Source organism: Mchenga conophoros, linkage group LG22 (genome assembly GCF_057382185.1).
Source record: "Mchenga conophoros isolate Kocher_MC1m ecotype Shallow Benthic linkage group LG22, M_conophoros_male_GT1.1, whole genome shotgun sequence".
Taxonomy (NCBI): Eukaryota; Metazoa; Chordata; class Actinopteri; order Cichliformes; family Cichlidae; genus Mchenga; species Mchenga conophoros.
Window position 1 is genome coordinate 19,243,432 of NC_140546.1, and position 12,373 is coordinate 19,255,804.

At 42.9% G+C, this 12,373-nt stretch overlaps 1 protein-coding gene across 2 annotated transcripts; it reads left to right on the forward strand.

The window, feature by feature from the left end:
* Window positions 1-4,027: 4,027 nt before the first annotated feature.
* On the forward strand, window positions 4,028-6,456 carry LOC146549308 (tyrosyl-DNA phosphodiesterase 2-like). Of its 2 annotated transcripts, XM_085262107.1 has the most exons (6): window positions 4,028-4,145; window positions 4,235-4,444; window positions 4,548-4,639; window positions 5,515-5,633; window positions 5,724-5,894; window positions 5,981-6,456. In XM_085262107.1, exons 1-6 carry the CDS (start codon window positions 4,093-4,095, stop codon window positions 6,260-6,262), a joined length of 927 nt encoding a protein of 308 aa, XP_085118233.1. In that variant the 5' UTR covers window positions 4,028-4,092; the 3' UTR covers window positions 6,263-6,456. The 2 variants fall into 2 exon arrangements, with proteins under 2 accessions (XP_085118233.1, XP_085118232.1); XM_085262106.1 differs by having other exon boundaries at window positions 5,724-6,456.
* Window positions 6,457-12,373: the final 5,917 nt, after the last annotated feature.

Below are 12,373 nucleotides of genomic sequence, written 5' to 3' on the forward strand. Positions count from 1 at the left end.
TCCCACGTGCTTCAAACAGTCCATTATTGTCCCTGTTCCAAAGAAACAACAGCCCGCTTGCCACAATGACTACCGTCCAGTAGCACTGACTTCAACTGTGATGAAGTGTTTTGAAAGACTGATGAGAGATCACATCACTTCTTCACTTCCTCCCACCATCGACTCACTTCAGTTTGCTTACCGGACTAATCGTTCCACAGACGATGCCATATCTCACCTGCTCCACACATCCCTGAGTCACCTGGACACTGGCAGAGGGAATTATGTTAGGATGCTGTTCGTGGACTACAGTTCAGCATTCAACACAATAATTCCCTCTAAGCTTTTCACCAAGTTGACGGATCTAGGACTCAGCTCATCACTGTGTCAGTGGATCCTCAACTTCCTCACAGACAGACCCCAATCAGTGAGGGTAGGAAAACAAGTCTCCCCCTCCATCTCACTCAGCACTGGAGTGCCTCAGGGCTGTGTTTTAAGCCCCCTGCTGTACTCACTGTACACTTATGACTGTGTAGCCACATCAGACACCACCTCCATTGTCAAGTTTGCTGACGACACTGCTGTTGTGGGCCTGATCTCCGACAACATCGAGACGGCCTACCTGGAGGAGATTAGGAACCTGGAGACCTGGTGCCAGGAGAATAACCTCCTCCTAAACGTCAGCAAGACTAAGGAGCTGATCGTGGACTTCACTACAAAGCAGGCGAGGAATTACAAACCCCTCATCATCAGTGGCACGCCAGTGGAGAGAGTGGACAGTTTCCGATACCTGGGTGTCCACATCACTCAGGACCTGTCATGGTCCTGTCACATCAACACCCTGGTTAAGAAAGCCCGTCAGCATCTCTTCTTCCTCAGAAGACTTAGAGACTTCCATCTGCCACTGAAGGTGCTCAAGAACTTCTACTCCAGCACCATCGAGAGCGTCCTGACGTCAAACATCTGCACCTGGTTTGGGAACAGCACCAAGCAGGACAGACGAGATCTGCAAAGGGTGGTGCGCTCGGCAGAACGCATCATTCATTCAGAGCTCCCTGACCTGCTGTCCATCTACACCAAGCGGTGCAAGTCCAAAGCTAGGAAGATTATGATGGACCTCTCCCATCCCAACAATGGACTCTTCTCACTGTTGAGGTCTGGGAAGCGCTTCCGCTCCCTTAAGGCCAAAACAGAGAGAATGAAGAGGAGCTTCTTCCACCAGGCTATTCGGGGCCTGAACCAGGTGTAGGACTGGACTCTCCCAAACACGTCACTATAAGACTGGACTCTCACACACGTCACCACACGCACCACCACACATTTCCTATAATCCTATAATTCCTATAATTTATAATCCTTATCTTTATAATCTCTTCTGCTATTTGCACATTCTTTACTGTAAATTCCTAAGTTAATTTGTAAATTTTTGTAGTAAATTGTAAATATTGTAAAACTTTTCTTCTGTCATTTAATGGTCGGGCATTGTACAGCTACAAGCATTTCACCCCCATGTCATACTGTGTATGGTTGTGTGTGTGTGACAAATAAAATTTGAATTTGAATTTGAAATTTGAATTTGAATGTAGCACAAGGAAATATTAGCTCAGATGCAGGCTGCTGAAGCTGCTGCAGCTGCTGTGCCAGGGAATGTAAAGACAACGCAGTGCCAGTGGAATTTACGCAAATTTGCGCAGGGCTAGTAAATCTAGTAGTAGGGACTCGCACCAGGGAAAAAAAGGCTCAGTAATTCTAGTGTTAAGGTGTGAAACAGCTGTGTACTGCCTTTTGTTCCTGGAGAAGGTATTTAACTGAGAGCCATGCTAGGCTCAGGGAGACTCTGCTGACCGTCTGTCCCGCAGTCATGCAGGGACTTCATCAAGCTTGGTTGTCTGTTCTTTGTGTGTTTGATTAAAGAATGTTAGCTACCGCTCACCGCTCGTCAGGCTTTATTTAAATGGAAAACTTCCACAACAAAATGGCGTTGTCGACATGATAGTCCATGTGGTCGCTGAACAACGGTTTCGTGGACGGGCTGATCACCCCTGAGGGAAAAGGTACCTTTGTCCTACCAGCTGTTGAAGCGAAGGAAATGGAAGAGTCACAGAACCGTGTGTTTCAGTCACCACCGAGACCATCAACTTTGAGGGGACTCCTGCAGATGGGTGAGTTGTAGCTAACTTTGTATACAGTCATGAGGAGTTTTTTGTCTGGCCAAGCCGTGAAGTGCTTGCTGCTCCGGAGTTTGAGTCTCCGGGAGGAAAATCCTGGGGTTCGAGTCCCCAGGCTTGTGTTCGGTTCCGGTGTTGTGCAAAGAAAAGCAATCGTCTGCCAGAAAGTAATTGCAAAAACACCGGTCCATCACAGGGAACGGTGGTTCGAGTCCACTGTTGATAACGTCTGCACAATACAGTGTGCGGAGTGACGGTATTTTAGCACTTTTCTGCCGAGAAGGGAAGAAGGCCATTGCAGGGGACGCTCTGAATGTAAATATGGGATCTAGATCCAGTAGCGGCGGATGTTTCACCCAGCGGCCAGAGATAAAACTCAATATTTGACTGTATGGTAAGAAATGTGAGTGCAAGTATGTTGTGAGATGAAAGAGAATGGTTGTGTGGGAAAAGTTGATGTGTGTGTAAAAACAGTGAAAAATGGGGTTAAAAATCTTGAAAATTGGGAACAAAAACAGGAAAAGAAAAAAAAGAGAGGAGTGTAGAAATGTGTGTAAAAGTTGCCTCCAACTAGCGGGAGAAGGTGGTACACCAGCTCCCCTAGGGTGGACACACACACATAAAATTAGCAGAATTGTCGATGAAAATAAGCAATAAAATAGGAAGAGGGTTTGGTGTTCTTCAACGTAGGGCAACTATAATCTCTCTGGGTTTTTAAGAAAGGGGAGTTCAGAACCAGAGAGGGGAGATGTGTTGTTTTAAGGAGGTTAAGGTGGTAAATCTGCAGCGCTCCTCCCCTGTCCGACCGGGCGACCTCATAGTCAATGTCCCCCACCTGCCATGTGACCACAGGGGCCCCTTGCCACTTGGCGAGCAGTTTAGAGCTGGAGGAAGGGAGTAATACAAGCACTTCGTCTCCCGGTGAAAATTGCCTGAGCCTAGCCGCTCTGTTGTACAGGGTTTGCTGACGTTGCTGGGCCTGGAGCAAATTCTCCCATGATAGCCTCCCAAACCTGTCCAACTTTGCTTTCAAGTCCAGCACGTATTGAATTTCATTCTTTGCGGGGCTCGACCCTTCCTCCCAGTTTTCCTTAATCAGGTCGAGTACCCCCCGCGGCTGCCTGCTGTACAGTACCTCAAAGGGAAAAAAACCCTGGGAAGCCTGGGGCACCTCCGGCACTGCACAAACAAAGAAAGAGGAGTGTCCACTGTGAGCGACCATCTTTGAACAGAGGCGGTGGTTTACGACACCAACTGTCTGCCATCTATAATCCAGTTTTGAGATCCCTTCCCAGACGCCTTAACGCCCACTCACATCCTGGGCCATCTGATCTCAGGAATTCGCATGATAAGGTGGGGCCAGGTTTCACAATGAACTCACCCGAAACTCTGGCTGATTGGGACCCACACCCAGTTTCACACCTTGGCTCAGGCGATTAGAGGATCATCAGGGGGTCCTTTTGTCCCTCTGTGGGGGGTTACTCCCACTAGGTTTATATCTGGGACTCTCCACCATTTGACCTTAGAACTGAAGAAGCTTCTCGGATGAGAGGTGAAACATCTTCAAGCAACTTAAAGAAGTCCAGACGCTTTTCTTTGCAAGCTCCTTTGACATAAGAAAGGTTTCTCTCATTAACACAGTTCTGCACACCTGCTCCTTCCCGCCTCCACGCCGCCCCGCGAGCTCATTGCGTCACCCCTCCTCTGCCAAAGACCACGCCCCCGCCACATACCTTGATAGAATGGGTGGAGCAAGAACTTGTCAACATACTATGAACCATATTTGTTTGCAACCATGGACACAAGTACACAAATAAACATACTGAGAAACTGCCTGGGTGTATTTGCAGCCAAGCCCTTTTTCAGTTATAGTAAATGAATAGAAAGCAAAACCTTCTTGTCACTTTTCTTTCAGAGAGCCTTGAACTAGTTTGTTGAAGCTGACATGGAGAGCGACTCTGAAACACACAGTGGTGAAGATACTACTCCAGATGACTGGTAAGTCTGCTGTCTGTTCTCCTACATATGGTAAAGTTCACCTATGATTCTTTGTGTTTGAGCTGACTGACTGTGTGAAAAATTTGCAGGATGGAATTGGCTGATGACAGTCCTGATGGAAGTCCTGCTTACATTCCGGCCGACACTCCAGGTGCCAGTCCAGCCAACAGTCCTGCTGCCACACAGAAACCCTCAGAAAAAGAGGATTTTAAACTGTCCCTAATCACCTGGAACGTGGAAGGGATTAATGGGGAAAAACGTCCAGAGCGTGCCAGAGGCCTGGTTAAATATTTAAACTTGTAAGCACATACTACACTTTTAGGCATCATTTACGGGAAATGTTGCTAAAGGCTGCATATATGTGAGAGTTAATATTATAAAAGATAATGTTTGTAAATGCAGATACAAACCTGATGTGGTGTTCCTGCAGGAGCTCATTCCCCCTTATGTCCAGTTCTTGAAGAAACGGTTTGCGAGCTACCTGATGATTGAAGGTACAGTATGTCAGATACAGGTAGGAAAAGTCCATGTATGAATGATCAAATGGTGATTAATGGCTGAATGCAGTTGAACTGCTTTGGCTTCACGTAGTGTCACACATGAGGAGAGCTGTTAGGGACTTTAGTTAATATTATTAACATCTGTGTTGTCAAAGGAGCTTGCAAAGAAAACATCTGTGTTCTTCCTTCACTGTTTTTTTAAACCTGACTGTTGTACCAACACTACAAGATTATTACACAGGCCATGGATACACTTTGGAGAAGCTCAGCTGTTTGAGCCTGTTTTGGTTTTCCTGGTTTTCTCTCACATCCAGCACATACTGTATGTAATTCAATTCAATTTCATTTATACGGCTCCGAATATCAACAACAGTCGCCTCAAGGCGCTTTATATTGTAAGGTAGTTTCTTGTTTTCTCTCACATCCAACATACTGTATGTATTGTTACTATGATTCTGCATTTTCAAAGAATAAATTTGAAATTGGAGAAGCTAGGTAAATCCTGGGTGTCAACGCTCAGGCTATAAACACTTGAATTTCGTGTCTTTTGTCTAGAAGTAGTAACTCTAGTAAGTCAGACGTCAGGCTGCTTGAAGGGGGAGGAGCCATAACAGCTTGTTTCAGACAGTTTTGAGTAATGAATCATTCAAAGCTGTCCTAGTAGAGATATAAAACAAACACATGGAGCTGGAGATGAGTGGAATAAATCCCACTATAAGCCCACTATCATAGCAGCAGTGTATTCACTGTGATATTGTGTGCTTTCAGTTATTATGTGCAATTTAGCCCATGATGACCTGACAAAGGATTTCCTTTGAAGGTCTTTGCCTTTAAAAGTCTCCAACTTCCTCCTGACTTGTGTTGACCAGGTGCTGAGGAAGGTTACTTTACAGGGATGTTGCTGAAAAAGTCACGAGTCACATTTGTGGAGAGTGAGATAGTACCTTATCGCACAACTCAGATGATGAGGAACCTGCTTGTTGCTCAGGTGTGTGCAAAATCATCTCTGATATTTTCTTTAGATGCATAAGCTCAGCTGAACGTGACGCTCAGGAACATTTTCCTTTGCAAAAATCAGGTGATCGTCGATGGCCAGAAGCTGTGCCTGATGACATCTCACTTTGAGAGCTTTAAGGCATGTTCTAAAGAGCGTATGAATCAGCTGCATGTGGTGAAGTGGAGGTTTAAACATGCACCTGATGATGTCACTATTGTGTTTGGGGGAGACACAAACCTGAGGGATGCGGAGGTCAGACGCTGCTCCTTCCACTCACATACAGCCAGTAAACTTGTAACAAGTAATCACAGTAACTTTTTTCTCTGGACCCGTCTTAGGTACCCAAGGTGGGCCTGCCTGCAACTGTCTGTGATGTGTGGGAGCGACTGGGCAAGCAGGAGCACTGCCGCTACACGTGGGACACCACTACTAACACCAATCAGAATATTTCTACACCTGCTCGCTTCCGCTTTGACAGAATCTACCTCCGCCCAGCTATCAAACGTGGAGTCCCTCGTCTGGCCCCTGATCACATGGCCTTGGTGGGGCTGGAGAAGCTGGACTGTGGACGCTACACTAGTGATCACTGGGGAATCTACTGCACCTTCACAGCTGAATAGAACTACACAAAACAACCAAAAACATGACAGTTAAGCATTTTATTTTAGATCAGCTGCTCTTTAAATTACTGTAACACTATGCAAGAAGATGTTCTTATTGCCTGTAAATGATTTATCTTAATTTAATCAGTTCAGTTTAATTTATTCCTCTAATGTGTGTCTGCTTAAGTGTTTTATGTGGTTAAAATGACAAATTAAAATATGAAAACCACCAATAAATTATGTCTGCTTTGTTTTGATATACATTTGCATTGACCGATAACAAGATCCATTAGCAGAAGTCTGACAGCTCTTCAGCTTTTAACGTTGTTACATGATCTTCCTCAGTGGATGGAGTTTAGACTGAAAAACACCACACACAGCATGAGAAACCCTACTGTAATGTCACTCTGTATGTAACACAAGAATCAGGCCACTAGAGGGCAGTACACAGTTGGATAGCAACTGTTCAAGCAGTGAGTTTTTTTATACACTTACGACTGAAGCTCTTGATTAGCAAGACTAGGAAAACGGCCCATGTTTTCGAAGAAGGTGAACTGCTCACATCAGGAAACATCAGACAATCTGCAGTTAACTTAATCTTCCAGATCATTTTCAGGAAGAGCAGACACGGATATAAAAATGGGTTGACCTGATCTGTTCATGTGGGGAGTTGTCATGAAATGCAGGACGATAGGACAGACAGACTTGACAAAGCAATAAAACAAAACAAAACATATATTGCCTTTATTGTTGATAATGCAAATCCAGAATATAAAATACCAATGTCCACAAACACAAAGAAGAAATCAGGAGGGAAGACTCTAGGGTTTAAACACAGCCAAACTGAGGTTACATACACAGACAGAAGGCAAGTGGAAACATCAGGGTAACAAGACATAAAGACTATACCAAAAGCCCTCAAAGCACAAAAGATCAGTGACCACCAGAAAAAAACACAGGAGTTAGTGTAACAGGGACTCACAGAGACAAAGATTTGACAAAGAGAAGGTACAAGGGATGAAATGTGTGTCATTAAAAACACCCTGAAAAAACATTAAAACTGCAAATTTTCTAAATTTACTGAAGTCTCCTTTAATGGTGTAATCCCAGTATGAGGATGAGATCGTGATATTTAATTCAACGCGTAAGCTGACTTTTTTACATCCATCTGTAAGACATTTTAACACAGTATGTGTACTTGTTTTTTCACTCACTTTGCTTTAGCAATGTTTAAACCTGCCTCTGCATCCTTGCGAGTTTCTGTTGTCGTTGATTGATCTTGCTCAGTGCCATGATAAAATTGTACCAACGTTTTTTTAATAATTAAACCGTGTCTGCAGCAAATGAGGGCAAAGGTTGTGCTAAACATGACATATTGCTGTCTATTGGTAATTCTTATCAATAACCCACCATAACATAGCAACAGTAGGCAAAAAACCAAAGATGAACAAATTAAATAAGAATTAGTAAAAAAAAACCCAAAAAATTATAGCATTTATAATTAAAATTGTAATAACATCTGCTTGTTTTTACCTTTTTCCTGTATAAAATAATGTTAAATATCTGATTTGAAAAAGGTGTCTTAAGATGTTATCCTATCTAATGAGTTCCTCCCTCGAGCCAGATGTAATCTGTCTCCTCGCACAGCCTGTGTGGACGCACCCCCCTCACTTCTCCCTGTAATACAGCCGCTGAGTGCATTTCTCATGTTTGTTTGGTGAGCAGTCAGCACAGTTTTTAGATCACTGCCACACACAGCGAGGAAAAGCTGACCTCAGGAGAGGACACAGATGTGACTTTTCCCTGGGAGCAGCCATCATCAGAAAAGGCCTCCCACCCTCATTTGTCCCCTGGTCCCTGATTAACAAGGACACATGGACCAAATACATCCAGCTCTGCTGAGTTCATCTGAAGCCTGAAACACAAATACCTCAAGACTCAACATCCTCTTCTATTGAAGCATTATGCAGATTATATTGGTTTTGGGGTTTCATGTAATCCAAATCTCCTTATCCAACTATTTTTTGTGCAAGTATTTGGGAATTGGTTTGAAACCTAAAATGATGAAAACGTTTCATATTGCTGACCACTTTAATTCCCAAGCAACACTTCATTAGGAACACCTTGTTAGTTCTGGGTTGGACGCCCTTTTCCTTTCACAATTGCTTTAATTCTTAATGGCACACAGTATGATACAGTTGCCACAGATGGTATGAATCTACTGCTCGCCCTCATCACAAAGGTGCTCTGTTGGATTGGGCTCTAATGACTGTGGGGGCCTTTTGGTTACATTGTCAGCATTGTCTACCAGGATGGATCCATACTTGAAGGTTGTTCTGCACCAAATTGTGACCCTATTGTCTGAATGTTGCAGTACAGCTCAAGACTCATCGATCAGGTGAATATTTCCAGTTGTTAATCGTCCAGTTTTAGTGAGCATATGTGAATTATAGATTCCATTTTTTGCTTCTGCCATCTGGTGTGGTCTTCTGCTGCAGTAGCTCATCTGCTTCAAGGTTCAATATGTTGTATGTTTAAAGATGCTCTTCTGCATACCTTGATTGTAACAAGTGGTTATTTGAGTTACTTACTTTACAGTCACCTCTGATCTCTGGCATCAACAAGGCATTTTCAGCCTTCTTTCAGCTGCTCACTGGATATTTACTCCTTTTTAGGCCATTCTCTGTGAAACCTATTGTTACACACAGCACTTTGGTCTGTGGGACTTGCAATACAATGTGTTTCTATTCATAAACTTAGACCCAACATTCATAATAACATAACAACAATAGAAACGTCAATAGAAACAAATCAAACATTATGCTAAAGACGAGTGGGACCATCAGACCTTGTACCAACATACCGTTTAAATGCCACATGATGGCTGTAGCTATGAAGAACACATCCAGCTTTTGCAGCAAAACACATGCTACAATCCAACAAAACTACATTTAACACATAATAACAGCATGCCTCTCCATAATAAAAGAGTGTGGGGGCTGAACTGACTTGTCACCCACAGAAAACATTTGGAGCATTATGAAATGACGAATGTACAACAACTGGTGCATAGTCCTGTTAAACAGCTGAAATCCTATTTTAAAGCAAACATTTGGATTCCAACATTACAGCAACTGGTCCACAAACAGCAACGATCACGTCCAAACATTTTCTGAAACATCTTTGTGGTGGCTGCAGTTACAGTCACAAACAGTGGGATTATCAACTAAACATCAGTGCTACAATAGAGACTTACACATAACACTATACTATACTTATATTTTTCTTTCTTTAAATATATGGCTTAACTTACAGTGGAATGAAGAATCGGTTTTGGTTTAGAATTAATTTTCTTTACTGTATTCTGAAATAAATGCACTCATTTTAGTTTACACTGTTCTGTGTATGAGTTGATCTTTCTTTGTCTTTTGAGTTATCTCAGTAGCAGCTGCTCCCAGTCTTTTGGTTGATGAGCTAAAAAGGGAGGAAAGGGGCGGAGCAAGTGTGAAGGGGGGGGGAGTTGTGTGTTCTACCCCCTTTTGTGTCTTTGTGGGCTGATCAACCACTATTTAAGTTTCTCCTTGGTCTTGTTTAAGTAGTTCAGTTTTTTTGAGTCAGTAGTATTGTTTGTTGACAGCTTTCTGTTACTTTGTTACAGAGTTCTATTACTTTGATCTCTTTTATGGGCCTACGATTAGGGGTTTGGGGGGTTTAAAAAAAACTTTTTTAGGGACTTTAACCTGTGCCTGATGTTCCTTCACTGCTTGGTCCATTATAATATTCCTAACATTAAATTCAAATCAAGCATTTGAGGAAGATATAAGAGCTTGTTTCTAACATTATTAAAGGATATGATCTTTTTTTTTTTACTCCTGTGAAATGGTTTTTCTATAAAGTATCAAAATTGATTATTAGACCTGTTCTGGACCAGCAGAAGCACTACTGGGTTAAGTTAATATGATTTAAGCAGCTATTAGGTGAACAGTCTACCCAAAGCTAAATGCAGAAAAGAAGAGCACTGTCAGCTTTTCTATTCTGCAACTACAATGTGCACGGTGCATGAGAGTAGTGTGGTGTCACACTTGAGTACAGAGAAGAAGATCAGCATAAGGTCATCTACTGTACAGATGGAGGCAACAGCTGTCAGCGCCAAGAAAGTGGTCACATGATCTATCCTTCTGCCTCAAGGAGGATCCTTCTGCCAGAGGCCTATCATTTCCCTCCTCCACAAATCCATAAACATCCGCACCATAAGTTTCCCTCTGAAAGCCTGCATGGACGAATTCCAAGATCATCTCACCCACTCTTGTATTTCCTTCCTTGTTGTCGAACACCAACAGCCTCTCAGTATTTTTGGAGCTTTCCCCCCGAAGCGCAGGCCTCGTAGTGAACGAGGCCTTTAATTTGAGGCCCGTCAAATTCAATGTTGTTAGTTTTGTGCAGACGTGTTCGTGCGCTGGCGGAGAGGCTCTGGGATGGGGTTTGTCCTTCGAGGTGGGGTTACATGATGATGGGTCTGACACGGATCTGACCCGAGCCTGGAAAAAACTGCGTGAAGAGCAGCAGACGGACGTGCGCTGCAGCTCCTGATAACAGATGGAGCAATAAAAAGCACGACCTGTCAGACGTGTTGCTGTTTGATTGATAGAGTTTGGCTCAGCTTGTATTCGCTTTTTATATTTTTGTTGAGCTGGGGATGTGAGCAGAAGGCTCTGGGCTGCTTTTCAACTGTATGAAGTTGCATGTGGTTACATGGGCACAGCACTGTTTGCAAGCACAATCTAACTGAAGCACAAACACCCACCTCTGTGCACATGTGCACACAGAGAGAGGTAGTAGATTGTCACAGGCAAGGCAAGGACACGTCTAAGTGGTACTCCAATCTATATCACCACCGCCACCACCACATCCATCACGACTTCACTTCAAAATTGCTGTGACAAACTGCCCCAGAAGCCAGTATTATGCCTGGCCGTACAGTTCTGCTTCTGCTGCTGCTGCTGCATATTTGAGCACTGACGGTTTTTTAGGGGATTGCAAGATAAGGGGAAATCTTCTGAGTAAGAACATTTCCAAGACTCTCAAAGGGTTAGGAGATGAAGCTGGGTCATATTTGGAGAGTCGTGCTCGGATTTAGGATGGAAAAGGGATTTTACTAAGAAAAAAAAAGTGTGGTAGCTCAACAAAGACGGGGACAAGTTTAAAAATGAATCAGCAGCAGAAGCTTTCTGACACATTTCTGTTAAAACACCTGCCATGTAGTCAAGAGTTTTCCACTCAAACCAGTTCCCTTAAAGTGAAAACAAATAAGGACAGTTATTTACTCAGTGTTACATAACACATCCTGACCTGTAACCCATAAAAACAGACAAGGACAACAAGTTTGTGTATTTAAAGTCTCAGTGGTTTAGTGTTACTCTTCTATAAGCGACACAAAAGACAAAAGCAGTGGATGAAATATTCCAGGCTTCAGTCTCTATGGGAGAACTTCAAAAATACTATATCATATATTTCCCATCATGAAACTCTGTGTTGTGTTTTTATTAAACTGCATTTGTAAGTTTGTAAGTTTTTATCACCTGAATGATAGAATAAAATATTTTTTGCCCACTACACTAAAATGAGTTTAAAATCAAACAAACAGCATCCAGTTGAAGTGCAGATGTTCAGGGAGTTTAACATAACTACAGAATCAACTATTTAGGAATAAATGCCCTTTTTAAACAGTCCCCCATTTTCAGAGGCTGAGAAGTAACTGAACCAGCTAACAATGTATGAAAAGCGATGATTGTCTTCAATACTTGGGTAAAAATCCCGTCAGGCAGTCACCGATAGAAGTGCAGAACACATGGACCTGACCACATGCTGCGTTTCCTCAAGATGCTCTGCAAGACCTTTACTTGTTTGTGGGTCTCCTTGGCTTCAGTTTTGTGTTCAGTAATGGAATAACATGCTCTGTTGGAGTGATATCAGGTGACTGACTTGGCTATTGATAAATATCACATTTCTTTGTCTTGAGACTCTTGGGTTGCTTTCGCAGAAAGATTTGGATTGATGTGTACAAATAATTTAGCTGAGACCTGTGTGATATTTGTTTTTGAGTATAACCATTACCAAGGCATCTCTTAA

Bases quoted from the DNA above. Each gene is read 5' to 3' on its own strand.
- LOC146549308 (XM_085262106.1), top strand. From the start codon at position 4,093: ATGGAGAGCGACTCTGAAACACACAGTGGTGAAGATACTACTCCAGAT. The intron at 4,146-4,234 runs GTAAGTCTGCTG...AAAAATTTGCAG, and splicing joins GATACTACTCCAGATGACTG to GATGGAATTGGCTGATGACA. The intron at 5,634-5,723 runs GTGTGTGCAAAA...TGCAAAAATCAG, and splicing joins GGAACCTGCTTGTTGCTCAG to GTGATCGTCGATGGCCAGAA.